General features: G+C 39.3%; 1 protein-coding gene across 2 annotated transcripts in view; it reads right to left on the bottom strand.

Moving 5' to 3' along the window:
- Positions 1–374: 374 nt before the first annotated feature.
- KDM5B (lysine demethylase 5B) overlaps positions 375–27594 on the bottom strand; it is a 67771-nt gene continuing 40551 nt past the window's right edge. Inside the window, exons 14-28 of one of the 2 annotated variants that reach the window (XM_063144427.1) lie at positions 24977–25096; positions 24145–24339; positions 23183–23364; positions 21689–21813; positions 21278–21428; positions 18740–18854; positions 16899–17254; positions 15005–15143; positions 14466–14645; positions 7988–8146; positions 7057–7542; positions 3464–3575; positions 3111–3265; positions 2072–2137; positions 375–1217 (exon numbers count right to left, since the gene is read on the bottom strand). In XM_063144427.1, the coding sequence (XP_063000497.1) occupies positions 1080–1217; positions 2072–2137; positions 3111–3265; positions 3464–3575; positions 7057–7542; positions 7988–8146; positions 14466–14645; positions 15005–15143; positions 16899–17254; positions 18740–18854; positions 21278–21428; positions 21689–21813; positions 23183–23364; positions 24145–24339; positions 24977–25096 (2679 nt within the window). In that variant the 3' untranslated portion in view covers positions 375–1079. Of the gene's footprint in view, positions 1218–2071; positions 2387–3110; positions 3266–3463; positions 3576–7056; positions 7543–7987; positions 8147–14465; positions 14646–15004; positions 15144–16898; positions 17255–18739; positions 18855–21277; positions 21429–21688; positions 21814–23182; positions 23365–24144; positions 24340–24976; positions 25097–27594 lie in introns of both variants that reach the window. The other variant, XM_063144423.1, reaches the window with a different exon arrangement.

Here is a 27594-nt window from a genome sequence, read left to right as displayed (position 1 = left end):
GACTTGTAAAATTGTTGTGTATTTTAAATGTTTATGTTTTAATATTGTAATTTTTATTTAATTTTTAATTTTTGTACATTTCTTTTCCTAGGTTAAAAATGTATGTTTTAAATTTTGTAAGGCCGCCTGCCTCATCATCATCATCATCATCATCCACTACCACCAAATCTGTTACATTTCTCTGCTTAATTGGCCATAGGTAGCCAGGAGGGGGGCTTTCTTTCTTTTTTTCTTTTCTTTACAGGCAGAGTCTTTCTGGTGTTAGAGAAATTAGTCTTAAAATTTAATGGCATGATGCTTTAAAAATGTAATGTGTGTGAACACTGATCAGGGTGAGAAATGGTTGCAATTCAACCTCTCTAAAGACACCAGTGTTTAATTTTGTAACATAACCAAGGGTTTATTCCACAATATAAACTGCAACATTTGATACAAGCTACCAAAAAAGAAGAAAAAGCCAAAATACAGCTGTGGCCATTACTTTACAGAGCTTTTCTGTCTCCTACATCACTAGTCCATCAGTGACACTAGAAACTAAACATTTGCTTTCTGTACATTCACCAATGCTAAAAGCACCAACACGCTGTCAGAATTATAATTCCAGTCACTGAAACCAGACACAGAAGTTATTGCTCAGATAAATAAATCTAGTCTAAAAAATCAAAGTGGGGGAAAAATCTAAAGTTTTCAAAAACGTTCAAGAGAGTAAACAGGGATTTCTTCAAAAAGAGGAATTCTGGGGATTCTTAGTGCAGTATTTTGCACCTAAACAGAGTTGATTAAGTGTGCTGGTAAATTCCAAAGAGGTAATTAAATGCTATACATGAAAAGGTGCCTGTTTGATGCCTTTCAAATTGGCGAGAACCCCTGGCTAAACAGTCAGCATTTCAAACCTCAATAACCACAAACAGCTTAAAGGATAAAAATACAAAAGTGTCAAATTGTTTTAAGTTTTGAAAAATGATCCCATGAGGATAGAAGTAGCACCATTTGCAACTTGGCTCTAAAACCATTTTTCTCTTTATGGAGAAAAATCTCATCATCTTCTTTTGTAGAGTCCTGAATGCTCCTCAGGCATTCTACTTTCGATATGGAGAGTCCTTTCCAGTACAGCTTACACAAATGTAATCTTCTTTTTCTGCCATCTCTGGAGAAACACCCACACACACTTGATGGAACCACTGGTTGCAGCAGCCATCACATTGGACCCAGTCCACCTAGACACAAAAAGCAGACAACTCTTCAGAGGACAACAGATGTAACATATCACACATTTATATTTGATCATTGGCAAATTTTGTACAGATACATGCCCAGCTATCTAACATTACTGCATCTAGTTCCAGCTACCACACTTTAAGAAGGATGTAGACAAAATGGAACTGGTTCAGAGGAGGGCAACAAAGATGGTCAGCAGTACAGGAAATAAAGTCATATGATTTCTAGAGGAGTAACTGTTAGTCCATTGCATGAAAAACAATGAAGTCTTACGACATCTTAAAAGTTTAACACTGATGATTGCAGAAGCTTCTGTAGACTAGAGTCCACTCTATTAGACGCATGAAGTGTAATCTTCAGTTATTAGGTGGTATAGAAATGTAATAAAGAAATAAATTATCTGTATATATACACACAAGTGTAAAGGGAAAATTGTAGAAGTTGGAGTTAAATAACATTAGAATGCAAAAAGTACGGCCTGAGAGAATGACTGAAGGAAATGGGTATGTAAGCCTGGAGAAAGCAGCAGTGGGGGGCATGATGGCATTCTTCACAGAAAGACTTGTTCTCTGCTGCCTCAGAGGGCAGGGCAAGATTTAATGGGCTTTAGATGGAGAGTGTGGACCATTGGAGGATGCTCTAGTTCTAGTTTTCATTATCAAGCAGAGAATTGGACTTGATGGCTTACAAGGCCTCCTCCAACTTTGTATCATGCATTTCTTAACATACCATTCCTACATCATCTACAGATTTTATTATTTATTTATTTATTTATTTATTTATTTATTTATTTTATTACATTTATATACCACCCCACAGCCGAAGCTCTCTGGGCGGTTTCCCATCCACTTACCTCATCACCTTCAGGCTGCAGGCAGTTAACAGCTGGACAAACGGCATCCTCATCTTCAGACTCTTCCTGTTCAGAAAAGGACATATCTGAAAGAAGCAACTGGCTTTCACCAGAGTGTTGAATGTCAAACAGCCTCTCTCTTTCCAGCTTGCTAGTATTCAGTTCCCTCAAATGAGTCAATTTCAGTTTTTTCTTCTTGGGAGTTATTTTCCTGACTCTTGTTCTCATCTCACTGCAGTATTCCCCTCTCTCAAAACGTCTCTTCAGTTTCTTTTCCATAGAGCAAATGCCATCTCTCTTTCCTCGACAGTCATTCTATGAGAAATATACATTAAAATGAGACCATTAAGTACTGTGTATTTATTTATTTATTTATTTATTACATTTTTATACCGCCCAATAGCCGAAGCTCTCTGGGCGGTTCACAAAAACCTATGTAGCTATTAAGTACTGTGTATTTCAGTCTGTTATGCAGTGACTGTCATGCACTGAATGAGAAGCACATCTACAGCATAACACCTTAATTATGGAAGTAATGTGTGCATTCTATTGTTCCTGGAACTTTGGAGTTGAATAGTAAAAAAAAAAAAACCAAAAAAAACCCGGAAATACATTTCTTCCTTTCATAAAGTGCTCATGAATGAGATTTGGTGAAAAAGAATTCTCCACAATGTACTGGTAGAGTTTGCTTAATGCAATGGAATTTTTACAAACATTCTAACTGTATAAGCAATTCAGGAACAGAAGTGTGTTATTGGTGAGAAGGGATGCAGAGAAGCAATTGGGAGTGAATTTCTGGTGTGCCTTCTGCTTTCATATCTTGGTGGTTGGTAATGTTAAGGAAAAAATTTAAAAATATATTCTGGAGAGTGTCTGCACCTGTGCATGTGTGCTCTTGGGTGAGAAGAAGATTCCACTTAGACTAAAGGGACTAAAATAAACTTTTTCTCCCCCCAAAATTAACTTGTATTATTATTAAACTGACTGGGCCCAAGCAAACTCTCCCTTCCTGAGAGGGACTTCTGTGCCAAATACTTACCTTTTCACTTGCTGGTCCAACTGGTGACTTCTGCTCTGTTTTTGAAACAGGGGTCTGCTTTGTGAATAAAGTCTCATACAACTCTTGTATTTCAGGTAGTGAGACTTGTAGCAATTGGGCTTCCATCATTAGTTCATTGAGCTCTGTACTTATGGCTACAATGACAAACACAAGAATTTTTAATTCTCCAGGGTGACAGTTACATAGCTTTAAAATGTGTCTTTCCAAAGTGCATGCCAAACAAAGGAAAATTATGTTACAAGCTCCCTGGCTATATGAGCCTACACAAAGGAAATCTCTTAATTTTATGCTTAGGATTTCACAGTCAACACTAATAACTAAAGCATCCTTACCATGAAGGGGGATACAGTTTTGTCCTGTAGAAAAAGGAGAGTGTAAATGTATGGGTCTGTTATTCCAGTCATGAGGCAAAGAGAAAGATGTAGCACCAATTGTCTGTGAAACCTAATTAAAGAGAAGCAATTAACATGCTATGAATTTAAATTATCAAGGTATTAAAATGCAGTTTTAATTAACTATTCATTAAAATAGCCTACCTCACATCACTGTTTTAGAAAATTCTGTTATGTAACTAATTTTTTACAAAGATGAATGCATACAAATCCTAAAAGGGAACTGGGTGTTTTTCATGTAAGTGGACAGGTCAGCAGGAACAAGCTTGAGGGGAAAGCCAGGAGAGTACAAACTGATCAGCTTAATCTCTGCCCCAGGTAATTTGAGAGAGAACATTATAAAAGCTAGAATTATTAAAAATATAGATCAAGTCTTTCTAAGAATAATCAACATGGGCATTCCAGAAGTAATCCTGCCTCAAACTTGTACATTTTTAAAAATTGTATATACATTATTGCTTTCTTAAAATATTTTTCGATAGGCTTTCTAACCTATCTAGAGTCCCTGCAAAAGCTCCTGAGTAAATTTAGCAGTGATGGAATAATTTCTGGATTGGTAATCGGTGAAAGACTAGGAAGCAGAAGGCAGGAATAAATTATTTCCTTAATAGAGTGTGATGTAAATAAGGACAGATATTTAAATTTATGCACAAATCATCTGGAGTCAGGGGTTAAACAATTAGGTAGCGAAGTTTGCAGATGATACCAAGTTATTCAATATGGTGAAATCCAAGCAGACAGAATGTGAATAGCTCCAAAGTGAACTCCTCAATAGGCAGCAAGGAGGCCAATGAGATTCAAATTAAGTAAGTGCAAAGTAATATACAATGGGGCAAAAAAGTCCCAACCACAAATTCACTGATGGGGACTTATCTCGCTGAGACTTGGGGAAACAACCTTGGGATTATAAATGGGCAACTAATTCAAAGATGTCAAACTCAGTGTTCAGCAGCAGTGAAAAAAGCAAATCTCATGTTAGGATAGACCCTTCTCAAAAAAGCACCATAGACATGGAGAGAAGTTAAAGAAAAGGGCAACCAACTTCAACATGGCTGGATTTCATTTTCCCTACTAAACTAAATGGTTGGAGCTTTTTAATTTAGAAAAAAAGATGACTAAAAGAGAACATGAGAGGGATGGACAGCTTTAGGCCCTTCAGATGGTTTTGGCCTACAACCTCCATCAGCCCTAGCCAGCATAGTGAATACGGAGGAATCATGGGAGTTTTAGGCCAAAACATTTGGAGGGCCACAAGTTGCCTACTATCTTTCATTCACATTAGAACTTGGGAATCACTCTGTGAAATTGTCCTAAAACTACTGCTAATCAAACAAAAGAAAGTACTACTTCATATAATGCACAAATACTTTTATGCTAACGGCCCCTAGCTTAGATGGCTTTCAAAAGAGACTAGACAATTAGGAGAGGAGAAGAAGTTAACAGCTATTAATCATAATAGCTAAAAAGAACCTCCATGTTCAGAGACACATACTAAAGAATATCAGTTGCTGGAATTCCAACACATGGGATGGCCTATTGGCTTTACACCCTGCTTGTAGATTTCCCAATGGCATCTGATTGACCACTGTAAGGGATAGTCCTGGATTAGAGGAAACAAACTCCCCATTCTAGATATTCCAGCTGCTGTATTTCCTCTCAAGAGGTTTGGTTGTGACAGGCTTTCTAGACAGACTTCCACTCTGGAAGTATAGTCCAAAAGAGCAGAAAACAATTAGCAAACCCAGGGCAGTTTAACGATCTTACAGGGCAATAATTATCCATCACAGAATTCAACAGCTCACACAGGTGTTTCCACTCTGCTCAGTACTAATCTGCTCAGCACTCCACATTCAGCACAGCAGCAAATACTGAACAGAACTAGTGAGGGTGGGATGTCAAAAGCAACAAAACTCCCCACTCTTGATGTTCTAGTTGTACGTTTCCTTGAATCCTGTCAAGACAGAGGCACTATGAGTAGGTGATTCCTGGATTCAGGAAGTTGGTCTACAGTCAGTTCTGAAGGTATGCAGCATGGGGTTGCTTTTGGATCTAACAGTGAGTGTCACTTAAGGCCCAAGAGGCCTCAGGGGCTTGGAACACCTTTTACCAGCTTCAGATAGTTTATCAGGTGCTGCCTTTTCCAGACAGGGATAGCCATACTACAGTGATCCATGTTCTGGTAACCTCCAGGTCAAATTACTATAATACATTATCCATGGAGCTGCTCTTGAAAACAGTTCAGACACTCCAACCAGTAAAGCAGCCTTCCCCTACCTGGTGCCCTCAAGATGCATTAGACTACAATTCCTATAATCTCCAGCCAGCATGACTGCTGATTGTGGATGTTAGGAGTTGTAGATGTACATTCATCGTCTACTAAAGAGAGGGCCTTCTCTGGGGTAATGCTCTAACTTTGGAACATTTTCACCTGGGAGATATGCCTGGCACCAATGTTGCACTCTTTTAAACACCATGTTAAAAGCTTTTTATTTGCTCAGGCATTTTAAATTTGTATTTTTTAGCTGACTGAAGTAGTTTTATTCTTAGTTTTACTGAATTTATAGAATCATAGAATCTTAGAGTTGGAAGGCGCCTAAAAGGCTATCGAGTCCTTGGAATACTACAATAAACATAAATAAAGTAGAATTGAGGGGAGTAAAAACTACTTCAGTCAGCAAAAAAAGTAAATATAAAATGCCTGGGCAAATAAACAGGTTTTAATCTAGTTTTATTGTAGTAAAAATCAATTTTTTTGTGTATACTGCCCTGAAATCCTATTTTAGATGAAGTGGCAGTCTATACGTTTTTAAAATAAATCAAATTCGTTCTGATCGCACAGGGTTTTTCCATATATTATTATACCAAATATGCCTGTCTTTTGTTGGCAAAAGGCTTTCTCACAAAGTGTTAGGAATATTAAGTATGGGATTAGGAGTTTCATCTTCCATGAAGCACACACAACCATTTCATTTGAGTTCTGGACGAGGGAAACCCGTGAACAGGTGAACATTTTCACCCTCAAAGTAACATCAGGTAGCCAAAGCTGATTAGATTTAATTTTACATAGAATTTTCATAAGCACAGATTCAGACTGTAAAGTTTCCCAATCCCCCATCCCCACCCAAGAAAAGTATTCAGTAAGGTCCAAGCCTGACTAAATCCACTGTAACATCAAAACAGCTGAGCAAAAAGCATTCAGAGGACCAGATTCCTGAAACAGAGTAACAGAGCTCTGCTGTAACATCTCAGCAAATCAAGCAAGGACAGCAGGGATCCAGGAGGAAATTACTCATTTAATTCTATGCAAGATTTTGGGGTAGAAACATGATGTAGTTGAAATCCATAACTGAAGGAAGTGCAACATCAATGGCCCCAATATACTGGCAGACCCTTGGCTAATAAAATGTAGATTATCAACTCTTAGACAGCAATACATTTGCCATAGCAGTGTTTGGTAAAAAACTGTCCAATGCCATGGAAGTTGCTGGACTCATCCTGGTTAACCCTTAACAGGAAATAATTGGGAGTCTTACCTTACTAGTCTCTTGCAATTGGCCTGCCATGGTTTGCCATCTGCTATACAGTATCCCTGAGCCCACTTTGTCTTGTGTAAGTTTTATATTCCCTGAGGATAACATTTGCTGTGCTCTGTGTTGCCAGTTCACGGTTCTCTCAATCATATACCGCAAAGCATCTCCCTCCGGCAGTCTCACGCGAATACGCTGCAAAGAGGCGAGTAAAGGTAGAATCTTTTCTAAAGGTGGCTTTTCAGATCTATGGCAGTGAGGACAGAGCCACACCCGAGGTTCCTGCAAATTGCTGGGTGCTGAAACACAGCTTGTATGGAAGACCCCTCTGCATAGCTCACACTGTATCATCGGTGCTGCTGGCTCTTTCTGGCAGAGACAAACTTTGATCTCTATATCCTGTTCATTAGAGAAGCTTTTTTCTTCATTGGCTGCTCTTAGAATATGCAGTGCTTCCATCTCCTTTAAACGGGCTTCACTGAGTGTGGCCATCTGGAAGCAAATTACATTAAAAAAAAAACCATTCAAATTTCTTCAGCTGATGGTCTCAACTGTAATTTTCTCTAACTCTTGCAAGACAGCTTAGTTCTAGAGAGTAGCCTTGATACTTTCTTATTCTTAAGTCTTTTTTTATATTAAAATATGGCTTATTGTCTGTCAGCGAATCAAATGTTGAGGAATTCTCACATGTAGAATGTGAGGCTTGACTTTTATTCACAGAAATTGCATTCCAAACTGATGTGCACATCCCCATCTCAAGTCTCATGTAGTCAGATTTTTAAAAATGTATATTTGAGAGGATACACACACAGCTATACTAGACCAAAAAAGTATAACTGCACCTCCATGCTGGAAGGAATACAAAAAATGGAATCATCATAAAAGAAGCTTATCTACTAAATACATATATGCAAACCCATTTTAAGCATATACATACCGCAGCAGCAGTTTCTTTACTCTCGGTTAAAGCTCTTTCTAAATCATTTAAACTCTCTAATTTGGTGCTCCTCTTTTTTCCACTTGGGACAGGCTCTTTTAATTTCTTTGTTTTTCTTTTAAATCCCAATGTTCCAATATCACATCTTGGACACAACACCTGATGAAAAGAAACATTATTTATTACGGTGCAACACTAGCAATCTTATATCCTTGTTTTAAAGAGTCATCCAAAGGTAGAGATAAATTCTAGAAAAGTACCATGTTAAGTCTGTTGCACCAAAAATAAGTTGAATTTGATTCTGTAGATTCTCACCTAAAAAAGCTCACTCACACACCCCAAACAAGTTTTTAAAGTGCAATAAGATATTCCTGAGGGCTTGTGGAGGATGAGGGGAGAGCTTCACAACAGAAGATCTAAACACTGCTCAGCATTGATATGTTAAACAGCCCAGAAATAGAAGATTACACATCAATCTCTTAAAACCTTTACAACCACCAGTCACTTTAATTTTCAGGGTTACAAATTCCAACAACACCCCTTTTTCAGTCCTACATCAATGTTACCTGGGAGTCTAAATGACCAAACTGGATTTTGCACATAGATGCATGTAACATTATCCTGAAGGCCCTTTTTAAACTAGTAAATCCGGAGGGGCAATTAGGAGAGAAGATTGCTTTTAACAGGAGAGACACCCCCACTCCGCCCATACAACAAATACTTAGGGATTTAGCCTCTGTTTCTTGAACTGTTTGAACAATAGTGGCATATGTATAATGGGCTGTTATATCTTGAGCTGAATTTCACTTTCACACCCCACAAACCCCTTAGTGTATATTTCCCTTTTTATTTAATTTGGCTTTATTATGATGACTATTTAGTAAATGTGTGTTTATCTCTGTATGTTAATGTTTATATGTCTGAATATATTTAATGTTAGGTTTGAAAGGCTTGTGTTGTGGCTTGTGATTAAAAAAGAAGACTATAGAGAAGCTGCCTTGGGAGAAGGACTGCTTAAGAACAGGAGCTGGTAAAGGGTGGTCTAGGTAAGAGAAAACACTGGAAGCTGAAGAAATGATCATCTTCTTGAAAACAAGCTTATATGCAATAGCTTTGTGTAAAGGGGTAAACATTCTCTTTTGTTAATGGAAAATTGGTATGGCTTGAAGTGCCTGACTGGTAGCAATAATTGCTTTGCAAATACAAGTGTGTTAAGCATGTTAGTCTGTTACAGCAAACACAACAGAGAGTCCTCTGGTAACTTAAAATATTTTAGTGGACTAGAGTCCACTTCATCAGATACATAAAGTGCTATCCTCAGCAAAATTATTTATAGTTTATTTTTATTTTTTATTTATTTATCATATTTATACCCCGCTCCTCAGCCAAAAAAGGCTCTCGGAGCGGCTTACACTTTGAAAAAATAGTTATAAGACACACAGTCGTATTTTCAGAGAAAAACTGCAAGTAGTGAGAACAAAAGGCTATGCAATGCAAGAGATTGTTTGTGACATTTCTATGCAAAAGCTCAAATGTATACTTGATCAGCACTAACTGTACAATGCAGCAGTAACTTCAAATGAAAATTGCCTGCTAGATTTTATCAGTCCATTTGATTGTATTGGTTTAAGACTCAATCTGACCAAGAATCTCCCATTATACAGTAGGTATCATTTAACATAGCAAGGCTAGGAACACAGCATTATAGCCAACTATTGGTGTTGTATATGGCTTACCATGTTTACCTTTTACATTTGAACTCTGCACAAGCTGTACCTCTTGCACTGAATAGACTTTTGGTTCCAGTATTGAGAGTGTACAAACACACATATGCCTTGCACCAAGTGAGGATAACACTTCATGCCTCTGATGAAGTGGGTGCTAGTCCACAAAAGCAAATGCCACAACAAAACGGTTAGCTTTTGAGGGTTCATAAGTCTCCCCCTTGACTTTATTTGTGCATTTACAAAGTAGCTGGTCATGAATCCCCTTGTAGATCTTTAATTTTTTTAACCTAATTGGTAACCAAAAGCTGGTCTTATTGATGCTAGGAGTTCAGAATGATTGACAAATTCCCTCAGTCTGAGCTATTTACCCAATAGGTAGTGAGGTGCAAGATGACTGTTGGCTCTGTGTGTCTTCTTTGGGGGGGGGGGGTGAATTAGGACAGAAAGAGAAGAAATAGGACTTAGAGAGAATCAGGCCTAGTCTACACATGCAACAGAATGAGATGGTAGAGTTCTGAAGCAGCAACAGAATGGGCAAGCTGGTACCGTCCAGATGTTTCAAACTACGTCGGCTAGAGAGCAAATGGGATAAGACTCGAAGTGTAGATGACTAAGCATGCTCTAGAGCGCATAATCTTGCCTATTGTGTGCAGAGCGGGCAGCAAGGAAGGTTTATTTTGCTGCCTCCATCGTGTCCTCAATAGCTGTCCAGCGGAGCTCTTCTAGATGGTCTGGGGGATGCTAACACCCTCCTCAGCAAATGGGGCCCTGGCCCCATCGAGGACCCGCTGTGACTATTTTGCATCACACTTTGAGGATAAAATCGCTTCTCTCCACAGCGAGCTTGATGCTGTTGTTAGTGCAGCTCCAGTTGAAGTGTCTGATGCCACCATCTGCCCAATTTTGTGGGATTGGTTCCAGTTATTGCAGCCTGATGATGTGGACAAGGTGATTGCAGCAATGCGACCAACTACTTGCCCTCTGTCTCTGTCCCTCCTGGCTTATAAAAGCAAGCTGAGGGGGTTTGACTGGGTGGGTCCAGGGGATGATAAATGCCTCCCTCTGGGAAGGGGTGGTCCCTGCTGTCCTTAAGGAGGCAGTAGTGCGACCACTTTGGAAGAAACCCTCCTTGGACCCAATGGTACTAGACAACTACAGCCCAGTTGCAAACAGGGAAGGTACTTGAGAGGGTTGTGGCAGACCAACTGCAGGCACTCTTGGAGAATACTGATTATCTAGACCCATTCCAGTCTGGGTTTCGATCTGGTTACTGGACTTAATCAGCCTTGGTCACCCTGATGGATGACCTTTATTGAGAGAGGGACAGGGGGAGTGCAATCCTGTTAATCCTGCTCGATCTCTCGTCGGCTTTTGTTACCATCGACCATGGTATCCTTCTGGATCGACTCCGTCGGATGGGCATCAGAGGCACTGTTCTACAGTGGTTCCGGTCCTACCTATGGGATCGTTCTGAGAGAGTAGCATTGAGTGACCACTCCTCGACCCCTTGACAACTGAGCAATGGGGTGCCACAAGGCACCCTCTTGTCCCTAACATTTTTTAACATCTATATGAAGCCATTAGGAGCGGTAATTAGGGGGTTTGGAGCTAAATGCAATTAATATGCTGATGACGCGCAGCTCTGTCTCTCTGTGACAACAGAATCAGGAGAGGCTGTGCAGGTCCAGGACCAGTGCCTAGACTCAGTAATGGGCTGGATGAGGGCTAATAAACTGAAACTGAATCCTGGCAAGATGGAAGCCCTGCGAGTGAGTGGTTCCCGAGTCCAGGAGACAGGCTCATTGCCTGTTCTGGATGGGGTTGCACTCGCTCTGAAAAATCAGGTTCATAGTTTGAGGGTACTCTTAGATCCATCTCTGTCGCTGGAGGCTCAAGTGGCCATGGCGGCTCGGAGTGCCTTTTGCCAGCTTCAGCTGCTTCGCCAGCTATAGCCTCTTGTGGACAGGGATAGCTTGGCCACAGTGGTACAGGCATTGACAACCTCAAGATTGCATTACTGCAATGCACTCTTAAAGCTGCTCCGGAAGCTGGAGCAGCTTCCGGAGCAGCTTTTTTGCTGCCGCTATTTGCACACCACTATTTTGCAAGTGCTTAAAGGCTGCCCTTAAAGCTGCTCCGGAAGCTGGAGCTAGTGCAGAATGCTGCAGCTTGGCTGTTGTCTGGAGCTGCCCCTTTCCAGCATGTAACACCTCTGCTGAGGGAACTACAGTGGCTGCCTATTCACTACTGGGCCAGATTTAAGGTTCTTGTACTTGTGTACAAAGCCCTAAAGAACTTGGGACCAGGATACCTGAGAGTGCGCCTTCTCCCCTACCAACCTGCCCAATCATTGAGGTCATCCTAGGGCATGCTCCTGGTGGTTCCACTTAGACCCATCCTCTGATTGGAGTCCACCAGGGGAAGAGCCTTCAGTGTGGTGGTCCCCTTCCTTTGGAATTCCCTGCCTCTGGAAGTCAGGCAGGCGCCAACTTTGTACTCCTTTCGGCACCTCCTGAAAACGTCATTGTTCCAAGAAACCTGTCCTTTATGATCAGCCACAGTTCACCTTTGCTTTTAAAAATCTATTTTAAGGTGTTTTATTCTGTTTATTGTATTTTATCTTGTACACTGCTCTGAAATTTTGAATGGGGAGTGGTATATAAATATTGTAAATAAATAATCAATCCCCGATCATTGCTCATGGAAGCTATAGTCTAAATCATGTAGAAGGATCAGACTGCTTACTCCTGTAGACTGTAACACTTTAAACTTGCAGGGATTCCCCTCCCCACCCAATATGATTAGTGCATTAAAAATATGGTCCCTACTTCTAGGCTGAAGTAGTACAATCCACTCTTATCACCCTAGGATTTCACAATCTCACTGTTGCATGTGTAAACCAGGCCTCTGACAAAGAAGAGCGAGAAAGAGAGTGTACTCTGTGAGAAGTCCATAGTTGAATCATCTTTGGATGCTGTGACTCTCTTTATCCAAAGAGCTACTTTGAATATTGAAACATTATTCAGTTGGAATGGTAGACACCACTATTTTGCAAGTGCTTTTAAAACTCCCCTCAGTTTCAAAAGAGGTCTGCTATGAGGCACAGGTAGCTACTATTTGAGAAACATAAACCCAAAGCCTCTTTGGTCACACAAAACTAGTTAAATAGTTCTTTAGAGCCAGGGCTTTTTTCAAAGCCTAAATAGAAAAACCTTCCTTTCGTTTATTTACTACAATGTTGATAAGTTTCTATTTTATTCCTATTTTCCCCAATTGGCAAAAATTAGCATATGCCAATTAGCACTTTAAGGTGCAGCAGCTTGCAGATCTCTCTCCAACACTGAATATGTATGTAATTATACCATTTAAAAATCATAAATATACCACAAATCACAATTGTATCAGACTACATTATACAGGATACATTTCACGGTCTTAAAGAAGCTAGGTTTAATAAGAAAGTAAGCAATGCTTGTGTTTTAGTGTTTCTTAAACTTTCCAGTTTTATTCGAAAACACTGGGAAAACTGCTTTTTCCCATGGCTTCAACATTTACAGAAATTTTACATCTCTAAGCCTATAGCAGATTGTACAATACTTCAACTTTATTCCAGCAGTCAGTTAGGTCAGGATAAATTACATTATTTAAAATATTCCCTACTTTTTAAGTATGATGATCAAGGCAGCTCAAAAAATAATCACAATAATAAAAGGTAAAGTAAAAAAATCAAAACAATGATACTGAGATAAGCTGTAGACCATTGCTTTAGTAGCTAAAGTTCCAAATGTTTTTCTTCCATCCATCTCAATCCTTTCGAACGGATGGGTCTTAAACAGGTCTCTGAAATTCACAAGGGAGGAGCGTGTGCACCTCTTAAGATGTCATGCCATAATATAACAGAAAAACATACAGAATTGTAACTGTTCAGCAGTTGTCATACATAATCTACATAGAAAAACCCTGTCAACACGACTTTAAACAGCTATTAGCTTTATGTAGGCAACCTTAATATATGTTAGAATTTAAAGTATTTCAGATTTTATGCAGTTGCCAAGAACATAATAAAAGTATAACTGCACTGTTTATCTCAGAATAAAGACAGCAAAGGCAGATCAATTTGAAGACAAGATTAGAGCTATCTTCTTTGTGTGATTGATTCAATGAGAAAGTAAAAACCTGGGATGCAAATTCCAAATTACCTTGCCTGAAGAAAAACAGAGAGCAAAATATACAATGCATTTTAGAATATATTTTAAACTCTGACAAAATGTTAATAAAATGCTGAACAGGACTGAGCCAAAGTTGGGGGAATGAGGGCGGGGAAGTTCTGATCTAGAATCAAGAACCACCGGTGAGCAGACCATGTATTCCTCTTGTCCATTTGTACATGCTTTGCCAGCTTAAAAGAGGCATCCCAGTGGGATCCTTTCCTTAGAGGAGCAATACTCTCCTCATTGTTTGAAAGCACTGCCCTTACTAATTCAGCTACCTTTGTCCTTAGTGATATAATTCCCCACATTGCTATTATTGCCTAGAAGGTGAGAAAAAATGCACTGAGGCAGCAGCCTGGAAACATAGTGGATGCAAATAAACACAAGAGCCCCTCAGAAGTACAGTATTTATCCTGTAAATGTCCTCAGGCAAACATTTGGCAGAGCTCTAATATTTAATACTACTTGCTTAATTTCTGTATTTCACGCACGCACACACGCACACACACAGAAGATCTGTATATAATCTAAATTGCTTACCTCAAGAAGAGAATAAGAAGAGTTCTCTGTCAAAAAAGTATTGATTGCACACTCTTTCCAGGCTTGAACCTCAGCCACTAATGATTCTAGTCTTGGCAGATATTCCAGATGTACCGGAATAGACCGACTTCTTGACACAAGTTCCACAAGTGTATCTAATACAGGTACACGTCCACCAGCCTAGTAGTGCAGAAACATTAAAATGCTTTAATAAAGATACAATACTGTGAAATTTTATAGAAATAGATGGATAAAAAAAAATTGACAGAAGTAAGCATTTCTCTGCTTTTATAATCTGTATTACAACAAATATCTGTTTTAGCTGCAAAATCAACCGAAACTAGATGCAAGTTTCTTTGTTATTTTTGTCAGTAATATGCTTCTAGATTACTGCAAGAGAGTTGCATTCTAAATCTGCTAAAATATGTAAGAGTAACTGCTGTTCGTCTCCCGAAGGAAAACACCAGTTACCACAAATGAAGTTCTAGTGAAATCAAACTAGGAATATCACTAGCAATTAATAAATATATTTTTCCTACCTGCAAGCCTTCCGCTTCCTGTAGCCAATCTTTGGCCTTTTTCACAGCATCTTTCAGAGCTATGCCATTGGGAAGGTAAGCAGGAATTTCCTCTATCTCCTTCACTGCTGCTTCAAGACTACTTAATGACTGCCGTGGTCTTAAAATAAATAAAACATACATAGCCAAAATGTGGTACCATATTGTTACCCATAAACTAGTGTGAAATGGCTATCTGCCAAACAACTGGAAAAAACACGACAAAGAACATGTAAAGGCTGTCATCACATAAATTAGGAGTACTGGAATTCCAATGCATATATAACTCAGTTTCTAGGATTTATTTCAGTATCTCCTATCTAGAAGCAAGCCTGCCTTTAAAAAGATCCCTCAATATAATTAAGGACAAATTCTCTTTGAGGGAGTGTCTAGAAAATACCACTTCACACTATATGTCGGGGCTCACATGAATGAATGCTCCTCCATACAAATGGAAATAGAATTTTAGCACACTTATCTTCCCAACACATCTGTTTCCTATGTGCAGGGAATTTTCTTGTACAGGGCATTCAATCATGTCAGCCTCCCCATACCCCATCTGCAGTCTGTAGTGGTATAGCGCAGACACAAATTTATCTACATGGTGAGAAGTGGGCCCAAGATATTGTGGTTGGACTCTTGGCTCCCAAATTCGGATGTTTCTGAAAACTGAAACCACTATGAAACTCCAGATTAAATTACCAACAGCCAATCATTAAAGTGTTGGCTGACACCCTCAGAGCACAAAGCTTAAGAGTGATAATGCTAGTTCCAGTGCAGCAACAGCTTACCACCTTTCTCAACATGGCATTTAGTGACAAGGAATGGTATTGGCAGGGTAGGACTTTGGATAGCCATGTCATATATGACATCCTAAAGGGCTTGTGAATGGCTTATAGCAGTTGCTTCAAACATTTGGTCTCCAGATGTTGTTGGACTACAACTTCAATCATTCCTAGCAATTGGCCATGCTGGCTGGGGTGATGAGAGTTGTAGTCCATCAACATCTGGGTACCATGGACCAGCAGAGAGGAGGAGCATTTTCTCAATAATAATGGCAACAGTTTCAGGGAAAGGGGGAAAGTACCAAAAATCTCTCTTACATATATTCACTGAACACACATAATGTAAAAAAAAGTACATTTCTTATTACTGTAATAGCCTGCAGCAACTTAGCATGCAAAATGTTATTGTTCATGTATTTTTCTTAAGTTGAACTCCTGATATTTTCTGTTCAATAAAAGTAAACAAGAATGCATATCGGATTTCACAGGTAGAAAAGTACGACTATGGAACATCGGTATTATTCAACTAAGCTTATCCTGAATCAGTAACAGAATTCTCTGTTAATGAGAATTCATTCCCAACTGTAACCAGTATCTAAGCACGTAACTGCATTTGCTCAAATTCACTCCTCCTTAATCAAAGTTCTTTGTCTAACTAAAATGCCAAAACACTGTAACTTTTCTTTTAGGGGAGCTCCTCCAGCCCCCTAACCATTTTGGTTGTCTTTTATGTCTCTCTCCTTTTCCTGTCTTTGTTGATTTTAGTTTGTAAGTTCTGCCTATGAAACTATAAGGCAACAATGTACACTTATATAAAACTTAGTATTACCACACCCACCACCACCAATACAATGATTGCTTTTAAAAAACATCTTAAAAAGAATGAAGTAATAATATATGAAGTATTCATTATTAAAGAAATTCAACTTTTTCTGTAATTAGGAAATCTATCATCTCATTTTCTTTGCTGTACACAAATTGGTATAGATCAACATTTCCCTCATTTTTTCTGCAATTTGAAAAATACATTCAATTATTTGAAAACAGCAAGTAGTAATTGCAACAGTTCTGAAAGAAGAGTCAGCTTCTACCTGGCTTTTATCAGGGTTCTAGCTTTGTCATCCCAGTGTTCAGACACTGTTAAGAGCTCTTGCAGTCTAGCCATTGCCTTCTCAACTGCAGGATGAGGAGCTAGTCCAACACCAGAATCTATAAGTCTTCTCATATCATCCAGAGTGAGAGAATTTTGGTCCAAGCAAACCTGATGTACATCTTCCAGCCAACGTGCTTGTTCTAGGCGTATCCGTAATTCACCTAACTGAGGAAGATCAACATCAAAGTCAAAACTGACATCCAAAAGTTCCTGTAGTTCTGAAGCACTGGGAATTTCTTCAGAGAGGAGTTTTTGGCTATACTTCTGGAAGTCTTCCACACGATTAAGTAGATCCTGAAAACGAAACAGCAAAATACATCAAAGCCTGAAAACTCCCACACCAGAATCGAAGCGATCTACTCTGCTACTTTAGACACACTCACAATGAGTAGCTGGCAGTCTCGTATACTTTTATGAGTTAGCGAGTTCAGGCTCTTCAAAATGCCAGTTGTATTTTCCTCCAAAAAATCCACATAATTTTTTCAGGTTTTAGGATTTCTAAATACATCTTATTTTAAGGGCTTCACTTTATTCAATTTTGGTCAGCGAGGGCTCCAACCTGAATTAATATGTCTCTTGGTCTTAAGAATTAACAACTCCCAGGGGTAAGGCTTGTACACAAAGGAAGGGTGGGAAATAACTAATATATCTCCCAACAATTTATGTTCATTTAAAGCGATGTTCACTACATATACCAAAATGTGCAATATAGTTTATTCTAATTTATTCCTGTTAACTGTCAATTCTGAACATATCTGTGCAGCAAGTTGTAACTGGAAGTTCCACTTACATTGACTTTGCGCAGCTGTCCAATTGGTATATTCTTGCAATTGCGCAAACTACAACCAAACCAGTTCTCATCACATTTGATGCCATACAGCAGGGATAGGGAACCTCTGGCTGGCTGACCAGATGTGGCCCGAAGAAGTCCCAATCCAGCCCACTTTTTCTTTGCTGATATCTCCAATCAGTGCAAATTAGTTCCCTGATCCTGCTTTCCCACACAGCTATGCCAGCTTCAAATGAGGTGTATATTTTATTTATTATTTATTTAAACTACTTATATACCACTTGATATCTTAAGATCTCCAAGCAGTTTATTTTTTTAAAAAATCCTGTTTTTTCAAAAATAAGCCTCACTTAATTCAATGGGGCTTACTCCCAGGAAAGTGGATATAGGATTGCAGCCTTAGCTATACATATGTCAACAAGCTGATTGTCTTTTTTGTATGTTTTGTTTCCTGCTAGTTTCGTTTATAGATTTTAATTATTATTTTGTTAACATTCATCTTTATTTTATCTTGTCAGCTTCAACCTGGAACTGACCCACAGTAAACTAGCACTGTATGTAAGTACTATAGGCAGTATCCAATACAGCTGCTGCACTTCCATGGTTTCTATTGTGCCAGGAGGATCCACTATTAGCACGTCTTAAAGCGATCCTGTAAATTAGCAGGAATGCATGCTTGTAGAATGGACCAGTCAGCAGAGCTAACTTCTGTGAGCTCCACTAACCTGCCCCATTCCAAAATAGAATAGAATATTTCTGCTTGTTTCAATTTGCTTTATTTATTAATTTATTTTATTATTTTATTTATTACATTTTTATACATTTGCTTCTGTTTATATTCTACTAGTGTGGAACTTTTGAACCAAGTGGAACTACAGTGACATTCATTTCTCTATCCCAGTTCTTAAATGTTTGTAAATCTAAGAGGCTATCTCTTATTATTTATTATGCGGAGAGAAACCCCTCCACCTCCAAGTGCTCTGAGTTACCTTTAGCAATGTTGTTTGACTGAGGACACATGGCAAAGCATAGAGCTGCCTAACAAATAAGCGGAGTTCATTAACAGTCAGCTGATTTTGAGATTTTCCTCCTCCAGACCGATATCTGCAATTACATAGACATGTTCATATACCACTAGAAAGTCTACATGACTAAAATATGTTACAAATGTTTCAGTTATTTGAATAATTTACAATAATATGAATAATTATCAATAATTTCTATATCCTGCCTGTCAATAAAATCCCTAAACTGGCTGAGATTATTTTTCAATTAGCATTTTTCTACCTTTTGTTTAAATTATTCCTTTTTACAATGGTTGTTACCCCATTAAGGTAGTTTAGAAAACATTTTCACATTCAAACCAGTTCAAAAGGCAGTACCAGTGTCAGACCCAAAAGAGCCAAACTTTGCAAGGTCCTGAAGAAAACATTCTAACTGATTAACAATTGCCCTGTAGAGTAACATCATCCCATCCCCCCCAAAAAGCCCTGCTGAATCAGATGAAAGGCTTATCTAGTCCAGTATCCTGTTTTCCACAATGGCCAGTCAAATGACTACCGGAAGCCCACAAACAGGACATGCGTGCAATAGCTCTCTCCAATGATTGTTTCTTAGCACCTGGTAATCACTGCCTCTGATTCTGGAGGTAGTATATTAGTAGTAATTGACAGCCTTCTCCTCAATGAATTTATTTAATCCCCTTTTATAGTAACTATGGTTGCTACATAGCTTGCCCTGCACGCCCTAAACAATCTTGCTGTCCTCAGGTGTGATGGAGAAGGTAGTTCCATCATCAGTATTGAAATAAGATTAGACTATCATTCTGGGGCATTTTATCATTCAGTTCAGGCAGCAACATGTCTTGGTCTTGCCCATTTGAGCACAATACCAAAGCGGGCATCAGAAAACACTATGTTGTCCCTCAACTAGCAGATCAATAAATAAAAAAATGGAAAGAGGCACTGCAGAACACAGCATAGTGTCCTTCAATTTGGAGGAACTGGAATCCACAACCTCAAGCACCTTCTCTCAAAGAAGAGCTTGCAAGCATGAATCTCTGTTTCTTCAAGTTTTCCTCATGAAGGCCTCACAGTGCTGGCAGGAATCCACAAGACATGTCTGGGGCAAGGCACCCAACAAACTCTTCTCTAGCTTTAGAAGTTTTTCAAAGTAGACTTTGCCCTGGCAGAACCCATGCATTTGATTATTAGCTCATGCTTATGTTGCATTGCATTATGAATGGTCACTGTTAACAACACAATTGTCAGTGTCTACTTTTGGCATTTCATTTTCCTCTGACCTCACTAATTTACAACTCCACCTGCCTCCTCGCAACTATGTGTGTATATACCTGCAATTTAGGACAACACTTTATGCATCTAATGAAGTCAGCTCTAATCCACAAAAGCTTATGCCAGAATAAATTTGGTAGTCTTTAATGTGTTGTTCAATTCTCTATTCTTATTCATAACACGTTTTTGAGTGTAACAACTTTCTCAGAGACAATAGTCATTTCTTGTCTCCGCCATGAAACGTTTCTTTGTCTTCTGAGAAAGCACTCTCCCCAAAGACAAAGAAATTCCTCATTCAGGAATCAAGTGACTAATGCCTCTGAAAAATAGTTCTTACACTTGAAACATGGTAGGCACAACAACAGAAAATTGGAGTGATTTCGTGAATAACTTGTATCCTTTTCATCAGTGCCTTGTGAGGGCACTGAAGAAAAGGATACAAGTTATTTACGAAAGCAAATATTATTGCTCCTTTTTTATTATTGCTCCCTTTTTGCTTTAGGATTCCCTGGTGGCATTAGCAGGGCTAAAAGGAACCCAGGAAGTTGGATGCCATTCCTGCAGACACTCCTCCCATCAGGAAATGGAAAATTACCCCCACAGCCTCTCCAATGATGAAGGAACTCTTTCACAATCTCCCACTTCCTGGTAAGAGGGGTACCTGAGAAATTGAGAAATGGGAGATTTCGCTGAAGACCCATGTGGCAATCTCCCACTTATCAGCAGGAAGGATGTAGGACAACAGCAGTGGGGGCAAAGCACAACTTTTGCTGCAACCTGGCACTCCTCCTGCTTTTAGGAAACTGGAGTTTGCTCCTCTCTGGCCTTCCATTGAGCCATGGCTTATGCAGGTACCCAATCATACTATTTGATGCTCAGCCTAAATATGGACAGTTCTACTCAAAAACATTTAAACCTGATTATACAAATGTAGGTAATTTAGCATAGCATTTTCAGCAAGTTATGCTGGAATTTTGTATTTCAGCATTCTTTTTAGTGTGTGTGTGTGTGTGTGTTACATATTACATTTCTATACCGCCTGATAGCCAAAGATCTCTGGGTGGTTTTACAACAATATGCAAAATTTGAAAGCGAAATAACACACAACAGATAGTATACTCGGAGACAACATAAAAACAGCCAACATTTGCAGAAAATTGAGAAGCATGTAACAGGTTTTCAAATGAGCTCCATGGACTTCAAAATCGGCCACAAAACACATAATAAACATACCTGGTTTGCCTTTTGCCATTAAGAAGCTGCTGTGCAACTGAGGCACATTTTTCTGCATCCTGAGTAACTAAACGGAGGTGTCGTAGTAAGTCATTGTCTGGAAACTTCCTCACTTCAGATTCTTCAATTAAAGCTTTGAAACTCATGAGACCTTTGGGAGAATAATAATTTTGGGTAAATAAAATAATAAAGCAGACTATTTTGGGTCCATGTTTTTATTACAATCTGTTGCACATTCATATGAGGTTGTCTAGCTTCATCCTATGCAGATCTAAACTGTAATCTTATGTACATTGAATTGGAAATAAGTCCTAGCGCTCAGTGGAACTTCTGAGTAAACATGCTTATGATTGGACTATTAGTTTGATAATGTTGAGTTACAGTACAAAATAGAAAGGAAAAGATACATACTTCTTTTATTATTAACTTTTGCCTCCAAAGCTTCATTCACATTAGAAGCCCATTCATTGTAGGATTCTGCCCGTAACTTAAGTGCGTTCATCATTGGATAAAGTTCATCTACTGAATATCGGTATCTGGAAATAGTATAGAATTCAAACAATTTATTTACAAATTTAACATTCTATGTAAAATGTTCTGGCACATACAACAATCACTGCAGCAATACACTGTGATCTGAAATGAAGCTGCAGCCAGATTGTTGACCGGGGCTGGTTACAGGGAGCACACAATTCCCCTGTTACAACAGCGCCACTGGCTCCCGGTCTGTTTCCGGACACAATTCAAAGTGCTGGTTATGACCTATAAAGCCCTATATGGCTCGGATCCAGGTAATCTGAAAGACCGTATTCTCCCAAATGAGCCTGCCCATGCTCTGAGATCTTCTGGGGAGGCCTTTCTCTCAGTGCCACCAACATCCCAGGCATGCCTGATGGGTATGTGGGAGAGGGCCTTCTCGGTAGCTGCTCCAAGGCTCTGGAGCTCCCTTCCCTGCCTCTGAAAGTCTGCCACTTTCAGAGGCAGGGAAAAACTTTTTTGTTCCGGCAGGCTTTTGGAACTACTCTGGACCTGTGTTAAAGTATTTGAGTTTTTTTTAAATCTTACTGTTTTAATTTTTTTTTAGATGTTTTTAATTTTACTGCAGATTTAATTCTATTTTAACTTTGTAACCTTATTTTTATATGTTTTAATTGTACATGTTTTACTCTTGTAAACTGCCTTGAGTCCCAGTACTGGGAAAAAGGCAGGAAACAACAACAACAAAATAGGCAATGTAACTAGTGTTAAAGGCAGCGTCTACATGTCAGTGAAAAACTGAGACGGTGAAGAAGGATGGTTTGTTCTAGAACAAGCAAATCAAATGGCAGGCCTGCCAAAAAATATAACCCCAAAGTGTAGTAGCAGCAGCGCCATGTCTGCAAACAACCACTTCTACCTAAGAGCACCTCCTCACTTCAAAATAACCTATACAGTGTTTACAAAAGAGAGAAAACATCAGGATTAAATCATTTTCTTGTAGTTTGTACCTGCTTTTCACAGATGCACTATTTAGAGCTGTAAGGATGGGGGAAACCTGGTAAGGTCATCATGCAACCACAACAGAGAAAGGGTGTATACCGACATTAAGATACCCACTGCTAGAAAATGGGGAAGGGACAGGGCCAAAAGGCATTGCCCCTACCACAGGTGAAAATTCAGCAAAGAGACCAATAACTGCCCTTGAACAGGACAGAACCCTACGGCACCCCTCCGTCCGTGGTACAACTCTGCTCTAGTGCAAACAAAATTAAGTGTTTAAGCTTTTAAAATACTGTTAACTATTTAAGGGATTTAGAATTTCTATTATATATCAGACACAAAATATAGCAGCCAGAAGTCAGAAAATGGTAGGATGCACACCTATTTCATAATATTTCTATCTGTCAGAATGTAACAGAAGCTTACCCCATTTTGTATTGGTAAGTGGGACACGTACAGAGATCCTCTACATGATATAGGCATACCAATAAGTCAGGGTTACAAGAGCAGTAGACTGCAGACATATAGCAAGTGGTTTTACACTTTATGCACTGTCGTTCATCATCAGGCAAAATTTCCAAATTCATTCTCTCTGAATCAGTAACTCCCTGTACAAAGAAAAAAGTCATGTTATAGAAGAGGTAGGCAACCTTTGGGCCTTGTGGGCACATTTGGACATTTGAGAAACTGTCCTGGGCGCAACCATAAAACGGCTGCCATGGGTGGGCATAGTTAATTACACAGGACAACCTGCCTAGAGGCATTCATGGGAAATTAAGATGGCAGCAGCTAGAGGCTCCCATTTCACTATGAAGCAATCCCAGCTGCCAGTAAAATAAAAATTGTGAGGACTAGGGTGTTGGGGAAAGGTGTTGGGTGTGTGTGTACATTGGTGCCCTCAGGTATCACATTATTATCCTATAAAACAAGGGTAGGCAAAACATCAGTCTATGTATGTAAATAGACAGGTTTCACTGATGTCACAAGGTGCTACCCAGAGAAAATCAGGCATGTTCAAGTTCCATAGGAAAGAAAAATGTATTTTGAGCATTTGAATGGTATACCTATGGGTCAACTGTACCTAATACAAGGACCTAAAACAAATAGCTATCTAAGAAGATAATAACTTCACCAAAAATAGAAAATAAACAATAGAACTTTTTTTAAAAAAAGAATGAATCTTGACTATATTGACATGTTTACTGCTTTTCCTCAGATGGACAACTAACTACTCATGAGGGAACTACTATTCAAGGAATCAAAGTAATATTATGTATGACCCTAGACTGTTTGTAAGTTACAAAAGATTCAGATATACAAGCTGTTCTGCAAATTAGGCACTTTAAAATGATTCCATTGCTCATCAATAAACTTCACAAAAAACTTACCAGCTTACACACAGCCTCCCGTAAAGCCTTTTCATCTTCAATCATAATAGCCATGTCTTTCTCAACAGTAGAAGCTACCACTACATCAAGAGTCTCAGCTTTGGCAGCCATTCGACATATCATCTCATCATGAGAAAACACACAATAGCGGTTTAATATGCGATAGTGCTCCACACACTGGCGACCCAATGGCAACTAAAAAAAATGACGACAACGAACAAAATGTCTTAATCTTCTCCAAAGCAGAAGGGTGGGGGTAGATTAAAGTTACAGGTTCTTTCAAGTGACTGTGTAGGAAGCAGTCCACTTGACACCTGCAGAAAGGCATTCAACATTAAATGAGGACTGTCCAATGCTATCTGCAGATTTGAAGCATCTGTCACCATAACCAGAAACCTTGCAGTGTATTTCCACCTGTACAAAGGTCTCAACCATTCACTGCAATTAGAATAGTCCTACATCTTCTGGGAGGGGTCCATATTAATTCAGTGGTTTGGGAAGACCTTAGTCAACATGAATTTCATATGCACAATGAAGCAACTTTAGATCAGGAGCAATGTTTATAACAGTTTGCTTCTTACCATTAGGTGATGAAGAAGTGTTCAGATAATATAAGGTCTTTGAACTTAATTTCATTTTTAAACCATCTGAAAACATCTGTCTTTGAGCTTTCGTTCTTTAGTGGGTGACGTGCATTTCGTATAGCAAATAAAGCAAACAATCCACACTAGTCTTACACACAACCCATGATAGTATTTTCTTGGTTAAACAAAACAACACTCCAAAGAGATTTGTGTTCTCCAATAAAATGTTCATAACATATAAAACATACCCAGTCAACAGTGCAGAAATTTACAGCTTCAGCAAAGTTGAAACCTTGATTAAAGCCACTATGATAGGCTCTTGGAAATGTAATCACAAATTCACCAGCACACTGGTTGGTTCGGTAAATCTAGGACAAAACAAAACCAGCAAGTAAGATATAAGTTAATATTTGTTAGCCTTTTTTTCCCCTTTCAGGATTCTTGTTACAAAACTGCCCAATAAAATGTTTCCTAGAAGCCGATAAGCAGGGCATGAAGGCAACAGCCCTCCCCTATTGTCTGTCCCCACCATCTGGTATCCCAAAGTATAATGCTGCTATACATTTCATTCTTATCCCTCTTAGGTGCCGATAGCCCTTTCTGTGAGATTGTTTAATCCCATTTTAAAAGCTATTTATGATGGTGGCCTCCATCATCATCAGAAACAGTCACTGTGTCCACAATGTGAGCTAGCTGCTGACATCTATGGCTGCTAAGGAGTCCACTGATCCAGTCAAGTGACTAGCTTGTAGCCCTGGTGTACTTTCTGTCACGTATGCTAGCAAGAGCAATGGGGCCAGATAATAAGTGCCATAGGTATCCTGATTTCACAGCAGGAAGGGGCTGCTGCCTGGACACAAGCTTGCATCTAGGCAGTAACCTGTCCCCCAGTGACCGCATAGTGCTTGTATTGCATGATGTAAGATTCATTCCAGGCACCACAACTCCTATCTAAACCATCTTCTTTGCTAGTCATGGAAAACAGCTGAGAGGACAAATTATGGATAGTGGGTACTAGAACAGAATTTGCATCACAACAATGTGTTTTCACTGGAAGAAGTCCTGAATGCAACATTTCATCCACTTAATAGTTCTTGACCCATCCCAGCTTACTTCCTGGATCACATAATGCCCTTCAGCAGCAGAGGCCACTGTCCAAAAGACCTAGAACCACACCTGGGAGTAGTTCACTGGCAATTTAATCTACTATTGCCTCCCCAAGTTAGTCTGCTTGCAGAAATATAGGTAGTCAGTGATTTCCACCTTTAAAGAAGTCAGAAGCCCATCTCCTTGGAATGTAGAAATTTACTGGCCGTATTGCCTTTGACATCTGTGTAAGTGTGTCAAGTTCCTTAATTGTGGAAATTCAGCTAAAGGTTTAAATTCAAGCTTCTAGTGAACTTCGGTAGAATGCAAAAAAGGCTAAACATTCAGCCACATGTTTATTCAAGAAACTCCTGAAAATTCCCAGTGCAACCAATTAGTTTCGAAAATGTAGTCCAAACAAAGAGCAATACGACTCCCAAGTGCAGTCAGTATATTATACACTCTTACTGATAGGAGGAATTGCAACTCAGCCATAGTTCATATTAGAATAATAGCAGACAATGCAAGAAAATCCTATTTTTAATGTCCAAACAATAAAGTTATGCTTATTTATTTTCAAGATGAAACCCAAAGTCCAATTAGGGCTCTACTGGGAATGGCTTCTTGGTTCAGAATGCAGGCAAACTGTAGTCAGAATAAAAACTATAGCTAATTTTGAGTTTTCTTCAACCATAGGAATGTTTTAGCATGGATTCATATGGACTAATGCATAGGCAAAATGTTACATTAGAATGAAAATGCCTCTTGGATCATACACAGAAGATCCATAAATATGACACATTGACATGATTCTCATATAACATTAAACCATGGTTTATTTAAGCCATGATTTCTTGCCCTACTCAGGTACTGGGTTCAGATGACGCACTGCAGCTTTTTCGTGGGTTATTTAACCCGTGATAAGCTGCAGTGCCTGCAAGCACCAAATTAATATCCAACACCTGCTCAGAGGTTGTCATGTCATGCAAACCAGTGAATATGGATTATGTGATGGTTAAACTACAGCCTTCGCATAACCCTAAAACAGACCATGTATATGCAAGGGCTGTATAAAGCTTAGATAACCCACACTTGCCAGGTTCGCACAACACGACAACCCCAAGTGGGGACTACATATTCAAAGTGATGGCTACATGTACCCTGTATGTTCCGCAACCTCACCTTGGGTTAAGTAACCTACAGTGGGCTTTTGTGTCATGCGAACAGCCCCAGGGGTTGTCTGGTTGAATGAACTGTGGTTTGATTTTCAATCTCTCGGTTTGTTTCTGTCCTCCCTCACCTGCTCCCTCCCTGCATCCCACATGCCTTTGCGGTGCTGTAGTACTAGTATGTAGATAACCACTGTTGCCTGTCACCTCTGTAGCCTGGCAAAACACCCCATGATCCTGAGTTCACACATAACAACAACCCATGGTTTAAACAAATCAGAGTTCACAACACAACAATTTCTGTTGTGAGGAGCTGTGGCTCAATAACAGTACATACTTTGCATACAGATCGTCCATGGTTCAATCCCTGGCATCGCTAGGTAGGGCTAGAAAAAATCCTTCCTGAAGAGTCGCTGCCAATCAGCATCAACTATACTCAGCTAGATGGACCAATGGTCTGAGGACTGCTTCCTTTGTTCTTAACAAACCATGGGTGCTCTTTTTGGGTTGTGATTAACAAACCATGGTTTGACAATGCAGCTGGGTTCACATATCCATTCCAAACTCAGAATTCAACAACCCATGGATTAAATAAACCACAGGTTTGCATT

This window comes from Elgaria multicarinata, chromosome 1 (genome assembly GCF_023053635.1).
Source record: "Elgaria multicarinata webbii isolate HBS135686 ecotype San Diego chromosome 1, rElgMul1.1.pri, whole genome shotgun sequence".
NCBI lineage: Eukaryota > Metazoa > Chordata > Lepidosauria > Squamata > Anguidae > Elgaria > Elgaria multicarinata.
Note: the sequence above shows the minus strand (reverse complement) of the source record. Positions and strands in the feature narration are given on the sequence as shown.